At 40.9% G+C, this 26,823-nt stretch overlaps 1 protein-coding gene across 5 annotated transcripts in view; it reads left to right on the top strand.

Annotated features, from left to right (window-relative positions):
- RESF1 (retroelement silencing factor 1) overlaps positions 1 to 26,072 on the top strand; it is a 29,090-nt gene extending 3,018 nt beyond the window's left edge. For 2 of the 5 annotated variants that reach the window (XM_066998439.1, XM_066998429.1), the window contains exons 2-6: positions 11,749 to 11,896; positions 16,909 to 17,075; positions 17,925 to 23,443; positions 24,378 to 24,452; positions 24,808 to 26,072. In XM_066998439.1, coding sequence (XP_066854540.1) covers positions 17,965 to 23,443; positions 24,378 to 24,452; positions 24,808 to 24,950 — 5,697 coding nt within the window. In that variant the 5' untranslated portion in view covers positions 11,749 to 11,896; positions 16,909 to 17,075; positions 17,925 to 17,964 and the 3' untranslated portion in view covers positions 24,951 to 26,072. Of the gene's footprint in view, positions 1 to 8,266; positions 8,392 to 11,748; positions 11,897 to 16,908; positions 17,076 to 17,924; positions 23,444 to 24,377; positions 24,453 to 24,807 lie in introns of all 5 variants that reach the window. The other 3 variants (XM_066998425.1, XM_066998443.1, XM_066998448.1) reach the window with 3 other exon arrangements.
- Positions 26,073 to 26,823: the final 751 nt, after the last annotated feature.

The raw sequence follows: 26,823 nt of genomic DNA, 5'->3' as shown, positions 1-26,823 counted from the left end.
ATTCTCAGCCTGTTTTTGCCACTTCAAGTTTCTGAGCTATAGTTACTACTGTTATGACCACAGTTTTTCAAGGACTGCAGTATTTTTCTATTGCTAACAGGGAACGGGTTTTTGCTTTTTCAGTCATTTGACTGATAGGCGCTAGTAGGATAACTTTATTATTTATGACTCCTATACTTATGCAGAAACACAAGTTCTCAACAGTTTTGAATCTGCAAATGGCAGTGAAGGAGTGAAACAACAACAACAAAAACTTCAGGATTTATTACTTGAAGGCACTGCAAGCAAGACTGTACAGTGAGTGGAATAGTTGACAATACTGTTAATTACAGCAAGCTTCACAAATCAGTAGAGAAGAAAGACATTATCACAACTATACTTTTGCTTTTTTAAATACTCCCATGATCTTGAAGGCTCATAAGGCCTTACTGTCTGTATAGTGGCCTGCATAAAGTTCAGATATGCCAAACAGCTCTCCTGTTATGTGCTTTTGATGATTATTTTCATTATGCTTGACTGAAATGCAATTAACTTACTAGTGTGCGCTTCAGCCAGCATCCCATACTTAGATTGCAAACTTTTCTTCAATTAGCGTTCAATAGATGTTGAATAATTTGAGAGCGTTACTTCTAAATGGAGTTACATACAGCTGCCGAAGATGTAAGGAAGTGTTTTGAATGTGTCTGGGAAGTTGGAGGGTTTTCAGAGTATGAAGCACATTTCAAGATTGATTCCATGAATTGTGATACTGACTAGAAATCTGCAAATGTACTGTGGGGGTGTAGGCGCTTTATAAAAAGTGTTTTAGAAACATCACTTAGGAGATGTTTTTTCCCCTGAGGAGTGTAAGTTGCTTGGATTTGGGCCTGTTCTCAGCAGTGACCTCTCTTTGGCAACGTTTGCGTTGCTTGGTGTTGTGGAGGACTAGAATTTTAAAACTCTCTGTGAATCACAGCTCTTCCAAATGCTTGGAGTCCGTGGCGTTTGCAGAAAATTCACTTTTTTTCTTTCAGGATAGTACTGTCAAGCTTCATCTAGATGCTGCTTACGACAAACTGAGATTTTTCTGTATCCAGCGTTTCTGTTGGTATGTGGTATAGCATTTATCTGTGTTTCTCATTCTTGGTGAGAAGAATGAGCTCTTTTCTGCTTTCCTTCTGGCTGGGAGCATAATTCCCATGACTCTTGAGGCACTGTCTGATGCTGTAGTTGTATGAATACAGATTATATTCATTGCCAGATGCCAAGTAGTGCTTTTTCCTTGTCCTATGATATTTTTTTTCAACCTCTGGATAATTTTTTGAATTGAGTTACATAGTTGTAATTTCTCCAGTTATCTGCCTGCTACAAGAAATACCATTTTAGTGCAATCAGAAGAGTGATGACAGGGTTGCAGGCAGTGTCATGTACCAAGGTCGATGTACCGTAAAGTACCTATGAAAGTTATCAACTATTTTGTTATAAATCCTGTATTCAATGCAAGCTGGAGAAAGTTGACCAAGGCACTTTTATTTTTTAACAGTTAATCGTTTTATTGGTCTATTTGTTGTACACAGTGATACCTAGCTGCAGGAGTGTTTGATCATTCACTTTGCTACTGGTCTGTTGCTAGTTGGTAGTGTCTTCTGTGTTTTTGTCCTGCTTGGACTAGTTCAGCTTGAAGTTTACTACCAAATTATATCTACGTAGCCACACACGTTGGCATAAATTTGCTGTGGGAAAGTATGTGCACAGAGGTCCCTTTATTGCTGGCCATAGTCTTCTCTGTTGCTGCCCTTAGACCTGTGAGCCCCTCCCTGGTCCTGATGGACCCTGCTTGCATATGGCCAGACCCTTTTCTTCTTTTCCACTCTCATGTTGTTCCTGCTCACCCCTCCTTTTTCACCACACTTGAGGCTTTCCCTAAGCATTCCCTAAGCTTTGAATAGTCCAACAGCCCCACTTCAAGCATGCCTGTTGAAACTTAATTTGAGATTTGTAACTTAAAAATTGATGTGGCTGGTATGTGATTGGAAGTGTGAGAGAAAGCAGCAGAAGAAATAGCAGACCAAAGGTTAAGAATGACCCTCCCCGGTGCATTGAAGACTTGCCATTTCAGGACACCTTTTTCCACAGTAAAACTGGGGGATGCGGTCAGTGTAAGGGCTTGGGGGAGGTGAAGGGCCTCATGGCGTTCATGAAAGGCCTTTCCAGTGCAAAAGAAAAAGAGGAAGAACAAGGGGAAGACATCACACAGACACAAACGTGACAGATGCTGATGGAGACAGCAGTGTCGCCAGGAGGTTTGCTCCCCACTTGGTAGGAGTGCAGGAATGCGAGGATGTTTATCTCATCAAGGTTATCTGATCAGGGATCTTGTCAAGTGGGGCTATAAAGAAAAGGGGAAAACAATAAGCAAAACTTAAAAGACAAACCTGACAGGCATGCATAAAGGAGGCAGTGACAAGAAACAAACTGTGCCAGCCTTGCTGGCCACCAGGAAACTGCAGGCAGGCCTGGGCCTTTCCATGTCTGAGAACCTCCAGCCCTGGGAGTCCTGGGTGCAGGGTGAGGAAGAGGATGGTGGATCTGTGCGAATGGATGCAGAATGTGCGGGGGGATGGGGAGCTGGGGAGGAACAAAGCAGGGGGCAGATGGAAGGGGGGATATTAAGAGGGCCAGTTGAGTGCAGACCCCAGCTGGTCAGGATGTCTGACTGACTGAGCCCTGTGTGTGATTGCTGCAGCTTGTCCTGTCATCTTAAAAAATCTTTTCTTAACTCTCCCTGCATAATCTCACTCTCTCTCCTGAGTGCGTTAGTGCAGCGAGGACACCTGGTTGAAACCTGAAGTCAGCAGCTGTGTCTGTTGGCCGACACTGGGGGCTCCAGGCTGGGCTCCAGCTTCAGGGCAGAAGGAACCCCCAGCCCCCCTAGAACTGCTGGAGCTGGTGGTTGCTTATGGCATCCCTTCAGAAAACACCTGGAATGTAGGCTAGGCTAATGAGAAGCTTTGAAGAAGATAATTCTGACAGGTGACTTGAAAAGGATAAGTTTATGAGTTTTGTTTTAAAAACTACTGCTTGATCTGTACTTTTTTTTGTGTGTGTGGAGGATGTAAGCTAACAAACTGACTCAGGAGTAAAGTTGGATAATACTGAATAAAGTCAGATTAGAAGTCCTGGTGGGTGGAGGAGAACACAGTGAGAATTCCAATGGGAGGCTGGGAGGAAGAACCTGATTCAGCTCATATGAGTGAAACTCAAATAGGCCCATTCAAGAACAGTTTTTGTAGCCTGCATCTGTAGCAGCAGATAGCATTAGGACAGCAAAGCCAATAGCAGAAGGTGAGACAGAAATACACTGCTGGAAATGGTGGAATGGAATCTGCAGAGAGAAGTGACTGGTCTCCATATGCTTAAAGTTATTCTAACCACCATACGATTGCCTGCATCTGAGATGTAGGTAACATCTAACAAATTACCTCCTATGTAACTGCTGAGAATCTTTGTGGCAAGAACCCCCCTGTGTGCTGGGGCTGCTACAACATCTAAAATACAGTTATAAAAGAAGAAAAATGACTATTCTTAATGTGTATATAGTTTTTCTTTTGGTCAGGCATTTGGAGCTAGAGAAAGGAATGTGGTTGATTGAGGCCACCTTGTACAAAAGGTGTGGTTCTGTGGAGCTGCTATTTCTATAATACTACATGCCAAGTGTACCGAATTAATTGGAAGTGCTTTCTGTTATCTGAGACTGGCTGCTACAAGTCCAGAAGCAGAAATGTGGGAAGGAGGGTGTGTGAGCCTAGAGCTGGACTTTCAGTTCTTAGAGCTTTTGCTTTCTGAACTGTGTGTCCTGGAGAGGTAAGAAACAACTGAGATCGGAATGGCTGGCATTACAATGTGTATGTTTGGTGTCTAGAGTTTTGGTCCAGTTACAGAAAGCTCTTTATAATGAATAGGAATATCATGTAACTACTGTGAATGGCTCAGTTACACTGCTGTACTTCATGCTGTGTGAAAGTGAAAGAATGAAGTAATCCTGTGTTGAGATGAATCTAGGAACGGGCAGCAGAATAGAAAAATACTCTCTTGAAGCAGAATAAGATTTCCTTCTGCAGAGGTTATGGGATGAAAGAGATGAAGGAGAAGAGCTTTTACTTACAGGAAAACCTTCAAATAGCCAGGTGGTTCCAGAACGTGGAAGTTGGGCCACAGGCCTGTATGACTTTAAGGCAGTGGATGAAATTATAGATCTAGGATATGGTGACAGACACCAGCATGAGGTTTGTGTTAGTTTCCTCAGGTTTGTCTGCTAGTATTGGTCTGTGATTGGTTTTATCAAAGGTGTCAGTGTTCGCCACCACTGCTGCCCTTCTGATCACAGCAGTGGCATCTGGTTGGGCATTCCATGTAGCCTTGGCTGTGGGGTGAGCAGAATGGGAATCAACACGGCCAGCAGCTGAAGTGTGCAAATGGGCATAGTCCTGGATTTCTTCACAAAGAAGGCAGCCCCAAATTTCCCTGGTATGGGTGCAGAAGGAGCTTGCTTTCTACCAGGGAAGTCGGGGGATACACCTAGAAGATGTTAGAGGAGTGAAGGGTTCAGTCATCTGGGCACTGTCATAGGAATTGTCTGTAACAGCTTGGTCATTGTAGTATGGATGGCAGCGGCATGCGTGAACCAGACATGATGAAGGATTGCAGGGGCATCAGTAAACCAGATGTCCTTCTGCGGAATGGGGAAAGGAGGGGCCTCTGTAACAGGTGAGTCTGAGGGGACCACAGGTAGCTTGAAGGAGAGGGGAGTGAGAATAAAATGTTCGGGACTGAAACGTTGGGCTCTGATGGTGGAGATAGCAACAGCCTGAGGTTGAATGGTAATGGATTGTGCACATCCCTCAGGGAAAGGAAAACTGCAAAGGACATTGTGAAGAATAGGATGTACAACCATATGTGTAAGGGGGTGATCACCAAGGCGTCTGTCAATATCAGAAAGGACAAGGAAGGTGGCAAGAAAAGCACACTCACATTCCTAATCTGAGGGTTTGCACGCCTTGTTGCCCCTTGCTGGCAAATGGATTAGTTTAGGGATAGGCCCTCTAAGCACTGTTTTCACTGTAGTGGACCACCAGTAGAAGTGAGGGGTCCCAAATACTGACATTATTGAATACCTTTTGAGAGAAGGGTTAGGGCCTGTTGATGATTCATTTTCCAGTCCCAGGTGGAAGGAACAGGAAGAATAGAGAGGACAGACAAGCAGACTAAAACACAAGGCCATGTCGCACCAGAAGTTTAAAGTGTCTAGGAGGCCCTGAAGGTTCTGTTTGGAGGAGGCAATAGGCTGGGTTAAAAAAAAAAACAACAACAAACACACAAACAAAACAACAACAAAAAACTACTGTAGAGTGCTTTCAGGAATACCTGTGGTACCAGCACACAAGAAGACCCCGAAAAAAGACTTACATTCTGGGCAGGACCCTGGAATTTACCAGGAGGAATAGAAAGATCCCAGTGTTTGAGGGTTGAAATTAAGGATCAGGTCTTGTGCAACAGGTTCCCATGTAGGTTTGTCTAGGAGAATGTTGTTTGATATACTGATGGTGGGAAAAGTTTCACCTAATGATGAAGATGCCACAAGCAATGGTAGGACTATGGCAATAGCCTTACTGTAAGTGATTAAAGGTATACTACATGTCACTCCAAGTATAAGTTAAAATGAACACAGTTGTTTAAGGGGATAGGCCACAAGAAGAGCATGTCCTTAACACCCCAAATCACAATGCATAGATAAGAAGGAAGGTAAATGGAGCTGATTACTTCATCAGCTATTGGGACCTCTCTCTATGAGGAGGCAAATGTTATGCCTGGGTACTCAATGGTCAGATGCCAAGACCCATTGTGTTTGTGCACTAGCTAGGTGGGGTTGTTGAAAAGGGGAATGGGTGCAGCTCAGGGGGAGATTGAGGGTACGGCCCACTTGTGGTCCCTGGAGAGCTCAGAGAGTTCTTGCTACTTATAAGATTGTGAGATAATTAACTTCTGGTGATTATTTTTCCAGGATTCAGGTCTTTCTCACTTTGTTTACAGTCCATTGTGCTTATGGTTCAGATTGTGCAATCCTCTTCCCTGTAGCATGTAATTGTGCCCTTGTCAACTAGTCATGTCAGGGGGGAGGCCCGATCATCCAATCATCCAGTGCCTGTATTGCACAAAAAACAGTGGAGTGAGGCAGCATCTGGCTTCACCACACTCTGCAAACAACAGAGGAATGATACTGTGATGGCTTTTCCTTGAATACTAAAGATACCAAAGGGATGAGGTGCCATATATATTAGATAAAGTGATTAACTCGTAGTCAAGCTCAGATTTCTTATCCTGTAGTCTCCTGGACTCTGATGCAATCCATCATTTTCCTGTCAGAGATTTCATGGCATTGGGTGCTTGCCTGTTGCTCCATCATTAGAGTTGTCAGTTCAAGGGATGATCACATCAAGGCTTGCAAGACTTGTGTCAAGTGCAGAAGTAGAGAGTACCAGCCCCAGTGAGTACTCCATATTCTTCAAATTCTGTGAGAAGAGAGGTTTTGGGCTTTTGGGCATGCAGGTTCCCAGGTTATTAACAGCATGTGTCATCGGAGGTAGGAGAGGTGCTTCTTGGAGTATGTGAACTAGGGGGGAGTTTTTGTTCAGAAGTGCCAGGAGACGGTACCTTTCCTTGAGCATCATGAAAGGTTTGGCCTCGAGTAGAGCTTCCTTACCTGAAGCAATCCATATGTTACCTTTCTTTGTTGTAATTTACTACATCTTGCTTACCTGACACTGTAGTTCTGTGGAAAAAAATGAGTTGGCTAATCTGAAGTTCTATAAACTCAACAACTGTCCCAGTTGGGCAGAGTTCATATCATCGGAGTCGTGTCACTGCTGCTGTGTTCTCCCCTATAGCAACAAAATGCTTCTACCCTGACCTCATCAGAACTGTATTTAGGTTACTCCACAACAGATGTTAGAACCTCCCAAAATTGCAGATCCTTGGGCCATCTGCCCTTTAGGGAAGTAGCACTTGACTGACTACAGGAAGGGTTGGAGAGGCTCCTGTGAACCCATGGACTACTACAGGTTGCGAGGAAATCAGTCCCCTCCAGGCTGATCTACTGATTGCAGAATTTTGAGCACATTTATCAATGAGGCAACACAGATGTTATCATTGATGGTGACATCTACCTTTGGATCAGAAATCCCTACAATCTGCACCCTCCATGAAACCTCAGAGGGGTCATTAGGTTCTGACCAGTCCCCCTATGGTGTTAATTTTGTGTCTGCTAAGTCCGAGTAATGCAGGGCTGGGTTTCTCCCAGTTTCTAGCTGATGAAGTGGCAGGAGGGCCACTAGGGCCCTTGCTAAGGCTCTGGTAGGAAAACATGTGGTACTGTTGAGGGTTCTTGACAAGAGCCAGTAAAACAGATGTTGGGACTCTGGATTGCCTGTTGGGGAATGGCCAGGGCCATACAGGCTTTCCATGCTTCAGGCCGCTTTGGGTCAGCGCCCTTTTGCGTGGGTTTGGGGGGACATTTTGCCCACATGACACTGAACTAGTAAGGCCCACGTGACACTGGGCCTGTAAGTCTAGCATGTATTATCGTCTGTAGTGGGCTCTGAGAGGACCAGGACCCGCTCTTTTCTTTTTTTTTTTTTAATGATCAGTGGGTTCTGCTGGGCTTCACTAGGATGATATCCATGATATCCCCATAGGTCTTCATCTGCCCCAGTGTCTACATCTAAAGCATGATTGATAACCAACCTAACTCTGCTTAATTCCAAATTTGTGGGATTGGCCCGGGAATAGTTGGGGATCCTTGATTATCTTAGGGCACTTCTCTTTGAATGTATGTTAGTGACGCCCAAAACATAGAGTATATATTTTCTGCTGGAATTTATAGCTGGATCCCAAACTCTGAAGTGAGGGTCTGTGCTTCAGGTTCTGAAATTTAGATGGTGTCTCCCCCTTACGTGGTGTGTTTGCAAGACAAGTTAACCCACAGTAACAGATCGGCAATAGTGCTTGCTTAATTTGGGTAGGTCTATGCATGTGCAAGAGCTTGTAGAGAGACTTGTGATGCCTCCATTGGCATCATATTGAATTTTAATAGTTCGTCAGATTAATAAGTTCAGTCAGGGTTCAGGAAGGGGGGGAATCTGACATATCATTGCCTGAGTTCAAATTGGACCAAATATTTCTGACCCAGTCTTGGTCAATATATAAAGCTTTACATTTTTTTTTGTTTCAGAGGCTCCTTTTCCTGCATCTTGCAGCTGCCTCTGAAGCTTCCCCTGGGCACATCGTGCCACCATGGGAACCATGTGGTGGTCTCATTACTCCAGAATAGCTTGAAGGCATCTAACACAGGCATTGGTGAGAATCTTACCTGTTGCAGATCAAATGTCCTGCTGGGCTGTAGCTTATCAATTTTTAGGGATGACAGTGTGGGGCTTCAGCCACATTCAAATGGAGCTCAGTATTTCTAAGACAGTAAGCTAAAAGAAATAGGCAGGATAACTTTCCCTTCATGGTTTTTTCCGTCCGACTTTATCTAATCAAAGTAGCAAAGGAAAGGGATTCTTCCTACCATAAACAATCTGGGGTCCAAAAGCAGGGCAAGGCTCCAAAACAACCAGAGTACAGGGTCTTAAGGAAGCCTAATTGACTTATAAATTGGGGTTATGGTAACAGACATCAGATCAACAGCATTAAGGATAAACAATCTCAAAATAATGGTACACTAACAACTATAAATGAGTAGCACTATTGTCTGGGTTGAAAGGGACTCCCACCACCTATGCTTGTTTTTTTTTTTTCTTTTAACACATTGTTAAGAAATACTAATTAGTAGTACAATTATCTGGGTTAAAATGAGAGTAAATCCAGTAGCGTTGGGCTGAACTTCAGTCAGTAAATCCAGCTTAATCCAAAACTTAATACTGGGATGTGGGAAGGCTTGCATAAGCCTGGGTATCAGGCTTCTTTGGGTGAGTGACTCAACCAGCTGATGGGGCTGAGGAATTCCATATTCCCTGGTTGGACTGTCCTTCACTTATTGTCAAATTGCAGAAACATTATCTAGACTTTAACCAGGCAACACATCCCACCTCTGCTTCCCCCCTGTGCCATTTTCTTTTCTCTTTTGTACAAGGCAATACTACCCTCACTTTTCTGCCTCTTGCTTACTTCATTCAGATGGGGGGGAAGGATGATTGTCTTCCCTTGGCGGCACGATGCCAAGGCTGCTGCACCCAAGGCTGCTTTCAACAGTCAACGCAAGTCTTCTTGGTCAAAGGAACACGCATAAAAACCTGGCTCAAGTAGTGGTTGAGGTGCCTTCAAGCCTATAGAGTTGTGATGACTTGCTCTATTGCATGTGGAGTAATATGTCAGAGAAAGGAATGAACAAATTAAACTTGTTTTGTTTACCATCACTCAAATATTGGTGCATGCTGCTTCTACTAGCTTCTCTGTTCCAGAGATATATTGTTTTCTTGTTGACTGTATTGGAAGCCTTACAGAAGACAGTGTGCTGGAGGAATTAGTGACCTCAAGCAAGCTTTGTCAGCCCTGTGCTCAAGGCTTGAGAAGCCTGTATGTTAACATGAGTAGCTGCTCTCTGATCCTATGTATACAATGTAAGGGTCAGAGACCTGGTTATAGGCCTGCATCTGTGCTGGACAGATACATGCTGGTTGGTGGCAGTTGGTGCACTGTGGTGGATGGATATCTTGAAAGAGAACATTCCTATCTGTCAAAATAAGACTTGTTTTTTTTCACTTCCCTGCATGAAATAATGTACCACAGGACAGAGACTGAGCCTCTCAAGAGACAGGATCTGCACAGCATGCCAAGGACTCTGGGGCCCATCCAATGCAGCACAAAAGCGGGGTTCCCAGTATCTGAAGGCATTTAAGGCTTACTATTTATATTCTTCTTATTATTCTATCTCATTAATAAAGCAATTTTTTAATGCTGTTCACTGTTGTGCTTTTCTTATTGAGATCTTGGATAAAGCACTGCACCTCTCCTATGCAGAACTTTGGTTTTGCAAGTCATATGCAGCTTTGGAAATCTTGTGTTCAGATTAATGTTAGTTTGTTCACCCCACTCCATGACATGTTATGTATGCTTATAGAGAGCCCGTTGTGTGTTACATAATTTGAGTCACTTTCAATCAGACAACTTGGCCATATTTTGATTGAATGGTGGGTGAGGCGCTTTCTTCTTCAAATTGGGCTGTTTTAATCCAAATTCGTCTCTTTGTTCTGAGAAAACCTGTAGTGGTCCTGGAGGGGTGTAAGCCAGCACATTACCCAAATGCTCTCTGCACTGCAACAGCAGTCCTCTGGGAGGTGAAGAGGGCAGATAAAGCACCTGCAAATTCTGATGGTTTGATAGCAGTAGTCTAAATGTTGATGACTTTTCTCTTGTGATTATTTTACTTTTTTTTCCCATCTGTTTCTACAGGGTTTTGAGTTTGCCTTCCACTTAATCTGTCTGGCAATTTGTGATTGACTTGGATATGCAACCCGTATTTTTCAAGTAGAAAATGATGTGGTGCTTTGGCTAACTAAGGAGCTGTTACTGTCAGCGTGAAAATGGGGCTGTATGAGTCCATTTTCTAGCACAGGTGCTGTTCAGTGTTTCATAGAAGGTCAATTTTTATTGCATTTTGAATCTTTTCTGTAGTTTGTCTTTGAAACTGAAATACTGTGGTCTTTACAGAAGCTGAAGCCTTAAATGACTAAAACAGGAAAAACAGAGGCTTGGAAGGAGAGTTGTAGGGCTAAATCTGGTTATGTCAGTCTGTATTTATCCAAACAGATGAGGCTCAATAGCTAAATGCCAGCAAGTAGTATATTTACGAGTTAACTGCGACATTTAAATCCTTGTCTTCTAAACTTGAAGCAGCTGAACAACTTTTGTTGTCACAACTTTCTATGCCATGCAGTAATTCTTGGCCATTTATGTTCACGTCTTGTTTATTTGTACTTGTAGGGCATGGGGCAACGGTCATAGGACAGCCCCAGAGCTGTCTGCATTCTCCATTGGTTTGTCCCAGGGCAGCCGTGGCACTAGAGCACAAGGATCCTCTTGCAGCAGTCGGTACCTTTAATGTCTTCTGTGCTCTCAGTTTCAGCAAGGTGTGCTGTGATGGTTGATTGACTAGCGTGGAAGCTGTTATACCAGGGAAATAGTCAAGCCCTTCATTTGTATACCTGTTGGTTAAGTAAGGCACTACATACACAGCAAAGGCAATTTATAAACTTATCGCATGTGCGTATTAGTCACGATCTTGCAGCTTTGTACAGGGTTTGGCTGGGATGGAGTTAGTTATCTGCCTTCATGGTAGCCCAAATGATGTTGCTGTGGCTTTGTGGCTAAAACAGCCTTGATAACTCGCCAGTATTTTGGCCATTACTGAGCAGTGCTCAGGCAGCATCAAGGCCTATTTTCCCAGTGACCGAGCTGGGAGGGGACATAGCTGGGACATACCAGCCATATAACATCAAGGTACAACATCATGGTTGGCAGTAAAAACAGGGGAATGGAGGGTGGGTGGCTTCCAAGGTGGCATGCTCAGAGAGCAGCTGGCCATCAGTCTTCTGAGGGAGACAGCGGGTGATCTCCTTTGTGCTGCTTGTCCCCCACGACCTGTCTCTTCTGCTTCACTTCACCTTGTGAGCTTTCTGTCTCAAACCATGAGTCTTATTTTTATTCTTCCAGTTTTCTCCCCTGTTCTGCTTGAGAGCGAGCAAGTGGTTGTGTGGGTGTTTGCTTGTGGAGCCCCGTGACAGCTACACTGGAGAGGTAGTGCTCCTGTATCCTGATCCCTGACGGGAAGAAGGCCAGCCGTGTGCTGGCTCTCATGCTGGTAAGTATTGGGTTTCCCTGACTGCCATTCAAATCAGCATACGATGCTAGTTTCCCCCTTATCGGTGGGCTTGGGTGAAGTCAACTTAAATGCTTTTGGAAAGCAGTGAGGTCTACTGATGGCTGCTTCCTTTAAAATGGTAATCAAAGGCTATGTTACAGTTTTCTTTGCTAGGGTGGGTTAAATTACCAGTCTCCTGGTCTGAGTGCTGCATGGGGCATCTGATCAAATATTCCCTAATTTTCATCATTCTTGTCATCGCCTGTTGCTGGTTATTTCCTATGGTACTTTTGAATTGTTGAGGTCCCTAATCTCCAGGTGAATAGTTTACTTCCTCTAATCATGCTTAAGGTCCGTCTGTTACCAGAAGCAAAACGTGTAACAGTGTACTACAGAAGCACAGAGACCATAACTGTGCAAACGTTAATGATTTTTCTAATAGACCAAGCACTATAATGTACAACTACAGTACACAAATTTGCCCAGATTAAATAACGTACAGTTTTGGTAAGCTAGTAGAGAACCATTCTATTCCTGTTGTTTATTATTGAATCAGTTATTAAACCATGAAATGTTAGCATCCACCGTTTCTAAAAAAAAAAAAAAAAAAAAAAAACCTTTTATCCCACAAAGTGCTTCATCTCCCTTCTTTTCCCCCAAAGTATGGGTTATAAGCACATGCCCTCTTCTTGCACATCGCTTCTGTGGGAGATGGGTATGCTCTAGCTCTATATGAGCCTTTGCTGTGCCCTGCAGCCTGCTGATTCACATGCTGGTGAGAAGGCATCCTGTGAGTTTGCATACAGATGCCTGAGGTGTGGGTTCCTACATGTTTCCTGCACTGTCAGCCACACTAGCTGGATGTGAGCTGGGCTGTTCAAGGCATCTGATGGAGAAGGTGATTTTTGGTGCAAGTAGAGTTTGTGATGTTGGCAAAGTGACTGTGGGCAGTATCATGTTGTTCTTGACTACTGCTGTTTCCACTTCAGGGTGTCTTCCTTTTGATACAAATTTTCACTCTGTTTTTATATTTTTCTGGCTGATTCCTATTTTATTTTAAAAGTATCTTTGAACTTCCCTGGTACTGTTTAATCCAGATGATCGTCTGCCTTTTGACTTGATCATTTCTGAGCAAATGCCCTTCAGATTAACTTGTTTTTGACCTCAGTGTGCACTGACAAAAAATCTTAAGTATTAGAGATGTCATACTATGTATCGACTCTACAGCCTAATACTATTGCAAATGTTAAGTGGATGGAATTTTACCAGAAGGTCTTGAAGTTCTGTATAGAATTGCTAGGTCCAGGAACCTAATCCAGCCTCATGAGATATGGATTTCATGACATCAGAAACCTGTGGGAGACTGACTTTATAAGTCTGGGGGCAGTGAAGTGGGTCTTGATAAACTGCCTGCTGGAGCGAGCAGTATAACAAATGCAGTCATCCATCAGACTGTCCCCAGCAGTCCAGGTGGGCTCATGCTGCACCTCACAATTTGCTGCCAGTAAGGCTGCATGATAACGATAAGGAGATCTCCTTTTATCCTTGGGCCAGCAAGAGTGCATGAAGAATTGACTGCTAGAAAACAGTGTGTTATGCTTCAAAAATGTTGTGTTAGCGGTTAAGAATGCATGCATCATATAGAGACAAGACGACTGTACACAACTAAGTATCTGAAAAAGCATAAAGGCTGAATGTAAAGTCTGAGTGGTGTGCTCAATTCCAATTGAGTCACCTCATACACATGAATAAACTTTGTCTTGTAATTCTATACTCTACATCCAGACTTCTGTCCTTGGTTGGTGATGAGCCACTTGCAAATTTTCATAAGAGCATGTACGCTATGTTTTCATTCTTATTTTACCAGGTGTTAACCAGTCCATTTGTCAGGAGTTGGTTATAGGAACAACCCCAGAATGAGTTCTCTCAACCTGTTAGGGATCTTGCAGACCTTCTATTGGCCCTTAGGAGTTCACATTCATGGCATGGAGGCTCCAGGGGCATCTGTCCTTGTGTAAGGTAGTCTGGTCAAGAAACTTTGCCTGTATTACCGTTGAGTCACATCGCCTGCCACCAGGTGGTGCGATCTTCAATGCTGTGATCCTCTAAAGTTGGCATTACCCATAGTTGGCAAGCAATCTTTTTATTACTTTTGGTTTCTGCAGTCTGTTGGCTTCTAATCTTGCTCGCTTCATTTGGACTGGGAGTCAGTGTCCCCCTGTGAATCATAGAAACCAACGGGCAGGTGAGCAGTTTACCTGATGATCGCTGTGTGTCTTACCTGCTCTAGTGGTGCATTTAGTATTTAGTCAAAATGCCAAGTATATTAATGTTAAATTAGCAGTTTAGTTACTGCCCTGTCTCATTACAGAAATGGTAAATACTTGCTCTGGGTTGGCAATTCAGTTACTGTCCTGTCTTGGCACAGTGGTTCCCACAACGTGGTTCTGCAGCCTCTTGCTGTCTTTGTTAACTTTGTCTTACAGTGACACGTAAGATTCTTCCAAGTCTTAATGGTGAGTTACATACTCTCCCTATGTTTTCCCTATTTAGGTGTTTTCTGGCTTCAGTATGCAGGAGTAGGTACTTTAACGTTAAGTTACGATGTTTAGTGAATGAAGTATTAAGTCTTTGCTGGAATATCTTACTTGATCCAGTAGATAAAGACTGACATTTTGGTCGTGTTTTAGGCTTCATTTAATTTGTCTAATATTTTCTCCTAGAGGATGGCCTCTTAAGAATAAGTAATCAATAATGAAAATAGCCAATGAAAATTGAGACTTTTCTGCCTTCTATCAGAAATGAATTTAGACAATGTTTTGTGTAGATAAAGGTTACTAGAAAACCAAAGGAAACAATTTTCCACTGTTCGAATGTATTACTCTTTTTCCCCTTGAATATTTAACTTTAGTCTAAAAGCCCACTCCAGTTAAACTTACTGTTACCGATATTTATGGCCCAAATTCCTCTCAGATCTCTCTGCAAGTGAAATGTGGCATTTCTCAGAAGGGTGATTCAGGGACACTGTGTAGTACAGAGGCCAGAGGCAAGCCTTAAACTATCTGATGGAGAAATCTAGGTATAGCCACATTAGTTGTGTAATAGATTCGTGGAAGGGTTATGCTGTTACTCCTGCATTCACTGGGTCTCTCCATTCCCTTTCTGTGCACCCTCAATGAAAAACTGGCAGTAGCCAAGTAGTTGCTGATGATTTTTGGGGCTTTTGGTCAAGAAGAGAATGTATCAGGTGAATGATGCAGGCATGGGTGAAGAGTGGTCTTCTCTTTGTCTTTTGAAGTCTTGTACTGATATTGATCTTCTCAGCCGTTCTTCGTAAGACAAGTGCTTTCTGCCGAATACCACTTTACGTAGCATGTTTTATTGTATTAAAGTTATGATGCTTCAGGTTGTGATCACAGTTGGAGACTGTTGTAATGTTACTCGGATGAACTCATATTTAGCAGTGACTGAAATTTATTGCCACTTCAGTGGTAATTACGAGGTTGGATTTATGTGATATCTAAAACTTCAAAGCTGTTAGATATGATATAGCAATTAACAGAGTCTAATTATAGATGGAACAGAGAGTTAACAAAGATTGCAGAAAGGCAAGGTTCACACGAGACTTACTGCAGGGTATCAGGGGTTTCTCAAGTTAGTTGCGTGCCTAAGGACTTCCACCTTATTAAGAGTGCAATACTCACTCTTCCCAATTACGCATCAGCTGTCAGCAAAAGTCTTCCCTGAGAGGCATCCCTTCCAGCGGGAGTTCCTGGGTCACAGCCCACTGCGATTCTGGAGAGCTCAAAGGGCTCCCACTTGGGATTGCTGTTTGTAGGACCATGAGATGATTTGACTTCAAGCCAGTAATTTTTCATGGCTCAGGTCTTTTTCCATTTTGGCTATGATTCAGGTTGTGAAACTCCCTCTTAGCGTATAATAATGCCTTCATCAATTAGCCATGTCACAGGAGCACTGGATACAGTTGGGGGAGCCCTGATCGTCCCGTGCCTGTAGTGTATAGATAACAGGGATGATGCAGTGTCAGGCTCCACCACACTCTGTAGATAACAGAGGAATGATGCCATGACAGCTCTTCCCTGAATCATAGACCAGGCATATTGGTAACAAAGGAGTGATGTTTGGGGGAGAGTTGGGAGAGAGCTGCTCTACTACACAGGCTTAATGTTGTCTTAATTCAGCTAGCAACTATGAAGTAAGGCTGTGTTCTTCATCTATATGGTCTTGACAGTGCCAGGAATTTGGTTTTACTCTTGACTAGGCTGGGCACTGCATGTAGTCAAAGTTTCTCCTGTTGCATGAGGATTTTGTAATTACTACTGGATGTCACTTTAGTCTTGTTAACACATCTAAATCATACTTCTGGAATGTGAGTGTATTAAGTAGCTTCAGCAGCTATTTTTCAAGGAGATGATTGTTTTATCCCATGATTATTTATCAGGAAATCTCCAGTCAAATATTATCAGTCTGAAATCTTTAGCTTGGGTACAAAAGCCTTTGTTCTCATCTAAGCTTCTTTTATTACTTTAAATGTTGCCTTAATACTGTTGTTAATCTTGGATGATTTGTGCAGTTGTAAAGTTTTTTTATTTTTTTTTCAAATTCCATATGCAACTTTGCTTTCCAGTTTCATTTTGTATTATTGTCCTCTGAGAGCACAGAAAGTTAAGTAAGAGAGTGAAGAGATATAGCTGTCTTTCCATTCATAATAACACCTGGATAATCAACTAGAAGGCTTTAACTTTGTGGCTTTTATCAGCTAGATCTGAGTTACGTTTCTAATTCTGAATTTGAAATCAAGAGAGACTTAATCTGAAAGAACTCATGTTAGAAAGTCAGGAGCCTTGGTTGACCTGGGAGAAATTATGTGAAATATTTTGTTGAGAAATTGAGGGTAACACCCAGCACAAAGTAGGCTGTTGGTTCTGTCCTAGGTGGGTTTGATTGTACTGAGAGGAACTTACCAAGGTTTTTTTTTTTTTTTTTTCCAGAGAATCATAGAATATCCAAGTTGGAAGAGACCCACAAAGATCGTCAAGTCGAACTCCTGGGTCCCCAAAGGACCACCCAAAAAAATCAGACCAAAATTTCTGAAGGCTAAAATAGTGTTTGGCTTTGAAGATACTGGCTATAACATCTTTCTGTTGGTCATTCACAGGTAACATACTCACCCAGCTGGGCTTGTTGATAATCAATGTGAATTATGGAATATAACACATGAAGAGTTATGGATTTGTGACTGTTGCCTCCTGCAGGTGTACTTACAGCAGTAGCTGAAAAAGTAATGATGATGATGATGTCATCCTCATACTTCACGCCTTCAAGCCTGCTAAATTAACGCTACTTAACGGAATTTGGGGTGGTTACCTTGTAGCTACATGTGTTGTTAACAAGTGTCATAACTTGTATTTCTCAAAAATTAGTAACTGGCCACAAAGTGAGGGAAGAGAAAATGGCATGTAAAATGAAAACAAGCAGGGTGCATTATTATGAGAGATCTTTACTGAACCCGCACTCATTTTCTCCTTTCTTCTGTCACGTTTGAATGAATAATTGAAGTCCAGTCTTGTATGAAAACTCTGACCTATATTATTTCTTTAGGGTCCTTTTATGCTCTGCTCTTAAGATTTGCTTATTATATCATGCTATACTGATGCATTTTTTAAAATGAGATTTAGATGAGAAGGTAAATAGAGCAATCTATTATTAAATTAAAAAGTTGACTGGTAACGGAATTAGCAAAATAATCTCAGGATTTTATTATTCATTAAACAGACAATAGAATTGTTATTTACTGTTCTGTATCTTTGTAACTTAACAGTGTTCTGGGAAATAATGTACATAATTTGACATTAATTGATGTCCACTGGATGTGCCAAAGGAGTTGCTGTTCTATCTAGCAATTTAAGTTGAATGGTTCTGTTTGTAATGCATTCTAAATTACTTCTTGGCAAATGAAATAAGTTTTGATAGAAAGATTAAGGTTTGATTTTGGTTTTGTTTTTAGAATTTTGGTTTTATACTGAAGAAAACGAAATCAAGAAAAGATGGACTGGAATGCAAGACCACTCCAGAATGCTGATGCACAGAATAACAAGCAAAGTGGACAAGTGTGTTACACTCAGTTGCTTCCTAAAGCACATGCTTTTCCTCAAACAAATACATTTTCCTCTGAAAATGTATGCAGTTATGCTAGAAATAACCAAGTGATGTATCTACCAACTGTCAATGTTTCCTTACCAGGACCATCTGTGGCTGGCAAAGATTTTCATGCCTCAGAATACTCAGGCAATCGGTGTCTACCATCATATGTAGTAATTGCACCAAAACCTCCCGATCAAATGTCACGTGCACGGACAGAGACGACTCAGAACTCTTGGCGAAGCTCTAGTAGGCATACTTCTTCCTATAGAAAGTTAGCTCCCCTGTCTTCTCAAATGAGTGATGGAAATAACTTGCGGAACATGCTTCAGGGACCTCAGCATGCCACCACAAACAGTTATGCTGTGCAGTCACAAACATCACAGCATAATTCTATGAGAGCTATGATGTTGTATCAAAGTAACCGCGAATGCACTAATTCTTCAAAGATGGGGTGCACACCACAGTATAACATGAATGGTCCTGCTTCATCTCAAAGCATTTCTCTACCTGTCAATCAGTCATCCAATCAATATGTCCATTGTCAGAACAATTCTTTTTCTCTTGGTACGTCTGGGCAACATGTCCAAAGCCAAATATATTACTCCAGTAATCAGTTTCAAGTTTCACAGTCACCAAGTCAAAATACTACAGCAAACGCACAGCTGCCACAATATATACCAAGTCAGATGGGATCAGAAGCTCCTAGTGGATGTTCTGCACCATCTTTGCTGCCTGCCAACTGTGATTCAAGAGCTGCAGCACAACCTTTGCTAGGTGTACAACAGGCAGTTCAAAATGCGTCTACTGGATATACCTTCAGCCAACAGAGGTGCCTGTCAGATCAAAAAAATGCTTCTGGTATTAACAGCGTTCACCAATACTGGCAGACACAGCAATCTGGAGAAGTCAGTCAATCAGTTATGAATGCCTGTAACTCAAGTGGAAATGTGACAGCAGATCAGGCTTTTAATGAATTGTCTGCACCATCCCCTGAAGTTTCCAAAGAATTGTATAATATTTTGCATGAAATGGCAACTCTTTCTTCAGTGGTTGCTCCAAAGCCACCATATGATCCTGCTTCAGTTCAGGAAAGTCAGACTAGTAGTTCAGTGAACGCGCCTGTTAATTCTCAAACTTCTTCAGCAAGAGAAGATGAAAGGAAAGCAGCAGAGGATGCTCTAGCTTGGGAAGCTCAAAGACTGCACACTATTAAAAGAAAATGTATCCTGCTTGAAAAGATGTATCATTATAAAAGAAAACTATTAGCTTCACAACATGGTAAGAGCAGTCCCTCACTTGCTGCCAGTAATGAAAATGTGCTCTCTAATAGTTTTCCTCAGTTGCCCAATCAAAATGCAGCACCTTCCCCATCTGAAGCAGTGAGGACAGACACTCAGCAACAACCTGTTCTTAACTCTTCACCTGAAGAAAAAAGTGACAAACAGAAAGCTGGTGCTGACAACAGAGGATTAGAGGTGACTGGGAGTAATCATCAGGTGGAACAGGGAAACCTTTTATCAAGGTCATTTCCTGTTCCTTCCCACAACAAACTCCTAGCTCAATTAAATAACCCTGAGAGTGCTCCCATGCTGGGACAAAAAGATGCTTCAGCCTTGGCTTCTTCTCAAAAAACTCTCACATCTTCCAACAATACTTCAGGTTTTAGTCAAACCAATAGCTCTGTCAGAAATGCATCAAAGAATGTATCAGCTTACCCTGAGAACTCATCGTTTCTTCAGTTTGTATTGAGCAGCACAAATATGTTGAAAGAGAAGATAGCTGGTGCTACTGCTGATAACATACTGACTAATCTCCTTTGTGGTGAAAAACCCCAGGTAGATTTAAAGGGCTCAGATGGAAGCTTATTAAAAGACACTGGTGAAAAGAATGTATCAAGTCTGAAAGGTGAGCGGACAGTTATGGTCCACACTCACACTCCTGTATCAGAAACAATGCGGTCTAATGAAAATAAAGTCCAGAGTGATGTAGCTCAGAAAAAAGCACAGCTTACTGAAAATTCATGTTTTAAACAAAGCAATTGTAGTTACTCTGCAGAAGAACTAACTGCATGCCTGGGCTTGTGGAGAAAACATGGTTCAGAACCTGCAAGTATTCAAAATAGCCAGTCAAATGAAAGCCCCACAGAAAATCAGATCTCACCCTTACCTTACAGCCAAAACACAACGAGTAAGAGAGAACAAGGTAATCTTCCGGTTAATACAGATGAAGCAGTCTTGCCTTTGACAACTGCCTCTGTAGGACAAAAACATGACACATTGGGCTGCAATTCGATAAAAGGTTTTGAACTCCAAGTTGCAGTTGTCTCTCCTTTAGTGCTTCCTAAACAGGTAACACAGAGTGAGCAGGCAGACAAGTGTCCAAAATCTGCAGATAAAACCTGTCTAGTAATTGACACAGGAAGCATACGTAGCTTGCAAGAAGAGGGGAAAAATATTTTAACTGTGGTAAGTGCTGATAAAGGAACAATAGAAACTGTCCATTCATCACCCACTGACTGTGTTCTGGTAGAGAAAGAAGACTCACATTTGCAACAGAACAAATCAGCTAATGGAAGGAGAATAGTAAAAAACAGTACGAGTACAAATGATTCCTTTGATGAAAAACAAAGGAAACTTTGTCAAACCATGGAAGATGCTGGAGAAAATCTACAGCTCAGATTACAAAACAAGCCATCTCTTTCTGAATTGGGCCTGAATTTTTACGGTCAAATCTTTCAAGAAGGTAAAAAAGACCATGAAGACAAGCAAAGAGTGTTAGAGACAGGAAATACTCCTACAGCTGTGTTAGAAGAACAGATGTTTCATATTTCTAGTGTATGTTCTCTTGTTGAAGGTGATACGTTCTATAATCCACAAATAGCAAGCATATTCAGCTCCGTCCCTCAGACAAATACATTAAATAACAGTACCTCATCAGGAGAAAATGCACCTGACCCAAGGCAAAAGGAGCAATTGCTGGACTTGAATAAAAATGACTTGAGCAAGAACTGTCCCCAGGGAGAGACCTTGCTGCAAAAGACATTGGAAGAGTCATCTAGCTGCGTTAGTGAAGCAGATAGCACTTTGGATAGTTTCAAAACCAGCCATTCTGAGAAAGAAAGCAGTGGCAATCCTCCTAGAACAAATTCTGCCTCAGAGGAAAAAATGCTGGTAAATGCATCTTTCAAAAATCCTGAAAGTGACTTGGACATTATTCCTAGGTTAGACCAGGAGTTAGCTCAAAGTTCACCAGATTTCTTGATGAGTGTGACTGCTGAAACAAATGTGTTCACTGTTACAACAGACGTCAATAAAGAAAATGACACGTCTACTAAAAATAGCATAGAAGAAGAGGTGAACCTTTTTGGAGCAGAACCTATTAAATATCTAAAGAATCAGCTGACTGAACTTGTGAAAGAGTTTCCATATGGTATTGAAGGGGCTGATTTGCTTACAAAAGAACCACTACAAAATGATTCTGTGCTTGAGCGGACAGAGAAGCAAACTCAAAAAGAGACTCAAATCTCTGACAAAAAGTCTAATTTAAAGGACCCAATAGATCAGCTACAAATTGCACTGTTAAACTCTGATCAGGTGCAAGAAATATTTCCTGAAGAGAAGCCATGTTCCTCTAGTGAAAGCAGCAGAGCATTGACTCAACCTGAAAAGGCTTCACCCCAGGAGGAGAAGCTCGAAAGCGATGTTCAACCTGATCAAAGTCTATGTAAGGAGAAAGAAAACCCTCAGCCACTACCCAATTCCAGAAAGGAAGACGATTATTGTTGTTTAATGAATTGGCTGTCTGAACTAGGTGGAGTGCCACAGGGCTCTTGTGAATGCAGAACTTCTGGTTCAGATAAAAATGATAATGATCAGCGTTCAGAAGCTGAAAATATCAGCTCTGCAGAGAGACAAGAAAACAACAGTAAATCTGATGCCGTATTAAAGAACAACTGTGCAGCAGGAAATCCACCAACTTCTGAAAATGTTCAAAATCATGTTCGCAAAAATAAAAAAGATGCATGCAAATATACTACTGTAATGAACAAAAAAGCCAGGCTAAAGATGGATGATGAACAGAAACCACTTCCAACACAAACAGAAAAAATTAGACCACTCAATTCCTCTGAAAAAAAAGATGTTGATAAATCAAAAAGGAGTAACTGTAAGGAAGAACCAGAAATATGTAGTATCACTCCACTGTTAGGGAAAGAATTTAATTCTGAAAAAAAAGGTAATCAGAAAGACTCAGAAGAAGAGTTATCAGAGAAAGCTGGTCATACAGATGTAGACAATATAACAAAGTCATCAAAAAAAGAGAGAGTTTTCAAAGTGGATTCCATTTCAAAAGATAAAATGAAAACAGGTTTGGCCATGAAATCCAGAACAGACATTCACAAATGTACAAAATCAGACACTGCTGCAATTAAACATGCTGAAGCCCATCAAGGCCAAAAAAAAAAAATCTGTGATGAGAACGCAGGTGAAGAACAGAACTGTGGGAAACAAAAGGACGCACTTGGACAAAATGTAGGAATTAATACCAAAGACAAAGCAAAATTATCAGCAGAAAAAAAACTTAAAAAGCTGAATAGTTATCACACTGAAACTATGAAGTTCCCAGGCTTTGTCAGTAAAGACTTAAAGTCAAGAAACCACAAATATTCTCCGCATAAATCTATAAAAGCTTATCCACCGCAGGAGGAGTCATACAAACGGAAGAGGAAGGACAATATTATTGGAAAGAGAGACTCTAAGAAAACAAAGGTGGAAGATGAAAGACTGAAACAATCTGAAGCAAAGAATTCCAAGCAGCGCTCATATAATTGCGTGATAAATACTGACAAGACTAAAAAATTGAATGGAGAAAATGTCTGGAAACCTAGGAATTCATTAGCAGATCACACTATGCTTAAACTACAGAGAAAAAGGGGTCGATCTACCATCTCCAAAAACTACTTTTCTAACAAAGAGAGACATCTCGATGGTCAAAACAAAGACAAGTGTTCTGAGAAAATATTTTCTGATAAAAATCTGTTATATTTAAATAGAAGAACGAACAGATTAAAATTGCATCTTCAAAAAGAACCAAAAAAACATTATCTCAATAGAGTTGCATTTAAACGTACTGCACAGGAACGCATATACCTGACAAAGTTAGAGACATCACCTGTCAGACCTGTCTGGCATTTAAAGCCTAAAGTGTCGCAAAATAGCACAGATTCAAAAAGAGATACTTCTCTCTCAGAAGATGATAAATCACGGAAACCACAAGTACTTGAATTTAAACTGTGTCCAGAGATACTGTTCAGAAATTCAGCGACTGATGATGAAAGCTTAAGTACAAAGAATTCTCTGGAAAGTGAGAAAACCACTGTGGCAGGTAAGATACACGTGCAATTCTGTTCTTCCACTTTCAAATGGATGTAGGCAGTTCAGAGTAGGTTGAGAGTTGTGAATTTAGGTAGAATACTTGTATGTAAAACTGAGTCATTGCTAGAATTTTGGCTATACTTACAATTTGTTTTCCCAACTAATTAAGAAATTTTTGCAAGTGAAAAGTATTCCTTTTTCAGTCGTGTTATACAAAACTGCAGACAGTGAAAACATGGGAGTAGAAATTGAAGGTTGAAATTGCTTTTCTAGCTTTTTGACAGACTTTTGCTGTGTGTTAAGTTGAAAAAAGTGAGACTTCTTCAATTTCAGGTTTTGTTTATTTTCCTTAAAGTTTACAGAATGAAGTTATTTTAGAGTGTGGCAGTTTCAAATAACTTTGTAAGAAGGCTTTCTAGCCTTCTCGTAGAAGATAGCTTGACTTGTTTGTGGTGAGCAGGTTCCCCTGGCGTTGTTACTAAAGGCGATCTGATTTGTATTCAGTGTTAGCCTGGTTGTGTATAAATTCAGCTGTGTAGACAGAGGGAGAGATCTGAGTGAGGCCTGGAAGAAGGGAGGAGTCTTGGGCCAAATATATCCTGCACATTTTCTTTTCTAACTGCTGCAGCACTTTCTTAGTTGTGGTAACTTCTGCCATCTTTGCTTTGTCTTCACTTTGTCTTCCTCTACCTCCTCCTCTTCTTATCCCCAGTCTTTACACATTTTAAGCAGTGTATTCTGAAGCGTATTTGTGTCAAACACTATCTTTGATTTTAAATAAAAACAAATCTTAAGTTGTACATGCCGCTTCTTGCAGTCATCTTCACAGACAAAGAAAATTTCCTTTTTCCTGTGGCAGTTTATATGTTAGAAACCTAACGCTGAATAGGGACCACCGCTTGTCATATAGGAACCTGAAAAAAATCTCTTCATTTTCTTTATAGGTGTAAAGAGTAAAAAAGAAGATTGGTTAAAATATGATCCAGTGAAGCAAAAAAAACTGGAAGGGATCTCGACAGGTGAACTGCCCCTCTGATTATTGATTTTGAAATAAAAGTTGAATACTCTTTCCTTGGTTTAAGTGTTCCTTTACTACATGCCTGTATCTATTTTGACTGATTCTTTACTATCTCTGTTGCCAGAATGGATACTACTGAGTAGACATAAGAGTTTCAAAGATTTGTCGAGATTTTTATTGTCATAAGAATGTGTAGTTGGAGATCAATGGTATTTTCCTGCTTAAATGTGTACAGTTGAATCAGAGATAGCACTCGTGTTGAAATTCAGCCAGAGCTTTAAACTAAACTGTAGGCAAAGCCCAAGCTAGCTGCTTGGTGACCTTTGCTTTAACCTGCTTCTCTGTCTGTCTTTCAGTTGAGGACAGTATTCCACTTGATACAGCCATACAAATCCTGGAAGGAGATGGCGAGGCTCTTCACATTCCAATCAAAGACTCAAAAGAGATGTTTCAGACCTACAGGAAAATGTATCTGGAAAAAAGTAACGCAAAGGCCTAGATAGCACTCCTGTATCATAGGTCTTACTCAATATTATTGGTGAAAAAAAATGCCAACACTACAATTTTTTTCGTATTTACTTCATATTTCTGCATAGTTATATATATATATATAGAGAGAGAGATAAATACGTTATGTTGTTGGCAACATTTCAGCCCTGTTTGCCTAATAATTGTGAATAACTGATGATTTGCTTAATCTGTATTTATTGCACAAATAGGCTTTGGTGCTGACAATGTCATTGTCAAATATATTGTTTCTTTTTGTCATATTTGAATTATTTTTACAGAGCCAGGAGTTAGCTGTATCTTGACCAAAAAAAAAAAAAAAAGATGCACAAACAAACCTCAAACTCATTTAAATCATCATAATCTGTTTTCTTTTCTGCTTCTGGAAAAGTTATGCTTGTGATACTTTCCATTGCTGGCAGTGGAAAAATATTTCTACTGGAAAGGGATTGCAGGGATTCCTAGGCATTACACCTTTATTTTCTATTTATGCTAGTTTGATTATTGTGCTCCTAACAAGGCTTTCTATTTTTTTGTGGAAACTTTTTTTTTAATACTTGGAATACAGATATAAAACCCCCCAATCAAACGTAAAGATAAGGGGATACTATGAGGTATTCATGCTGCTGCCCAGTTTTCTTGCATCTATTTTTATAGAACTTGTAGAAATTGAACTCAGAATTCTTCGTCTGAAAACAGTGCTGTAAACTGATAGTTCGATGAAGACTTTTCCCTTCTTCACTCCCTTCCTCCCTCTTTCTACTTTCTTTACATTTGAAAGAAAAGCACAATTGTTGAAGTGCAGGGAGTTTGAATTCATTTCTGTCTAGACCATGATGCTCACTTTAACCAGACTGTGATTAATTCCTTTGTTTGTAAAACGTTAGCTAATGTTTGACTAAACGTTTACTGTGACATGAGTTGTATTTTTTGTTGGATACCTTTCGTTTAAGTGTCTTTTTGTTGTTCAGAATTCCGAATTGAATCTTTTTTTTTTTCAGAATTGTGGTTATCTGTTTCTTTTTATCTGTTTAAGCCTTTATAATAAAAGTAAAAACTCTGTAGATATTTCATTGAATGATTTTTATACTTGAAATAAACTTTTTGCAGGCTATGCCTAGTCTTTTTTTAGTTTAAAAAGCAGGTAGTTATATTTATTGCAGTTAGTTAAACACCAGAGATAACCATGTAGATTAAACACAGTTTTGGAGTAACTGTCAGATCTTCCTCCTTTGAGTGGTTTCATAGATACAAGTGACGGAACTGGATTTGAGTCTAAGCTTTTGGAATCTATTGAACTAACAGCATGTGCTTATATTTCAGAAAACACATCAGGAACTTCTTTATCTTCATTTGTTTTTTTCATTTTCTGTTTTGTGTTGAATTAGTGTCAGTACTTAAAGAGCTTTCAGTGCTACTCCTATCATGAAGAGGCACGCTTGTAGGGATCTTGTACGCTGTTACCCAGTGGAGCACATAACATTACAGTTTTCCAGGTCTCTTTGTACACTGAATTAAGAAAAATAGGCTTTTGTTGGAAGAAAAGAAGTTTTCCCTTCCATCATTTGTAGATTTCTTCTTTCAAATGAAGGAACTGTTTGTGAGGTTTTAAATTCCCCTGTCTGGCCCACGTGTCCTAATAACTCATGTTTTTTCTGGATGGATGCCCAAGTATTAGTTTGGAAGTTGCTGCTGGAGAATTTTTGTAACAATGTTGGCAACTCTTAAGAAGGTTTTATTTTATGCTTTCTTGGGAGTTTAGCACCTGTGTTATACTGGCTGCATTAAGGAAGATTCATTGTAGCCTTAAGCACACCCAGTGCCGGCAACACAGTTCCTGCTGAGAATTATTTTGGATTTTGTTC

The sequence above is a fragment of the Anser cygnoides genome, chromosome 1, assembly GCF_040182565.1.
Source record: "Anser cygnoides isolate HZ-2024a breed goose chromosome 1, Taihu_goose_T2T_genome, whole genome shotgun sequence".
NCBI classification, from domain to species: Eukaryota; Metazoa; Chordata; class Aves; order Anseriformes; family Anatidae; genus Anser; species Anser cygnoides.
Note: the sequence above shows the minus strand (reverse complement) of the source record. Positions and strands in the feature narration are given on the sequence as shown.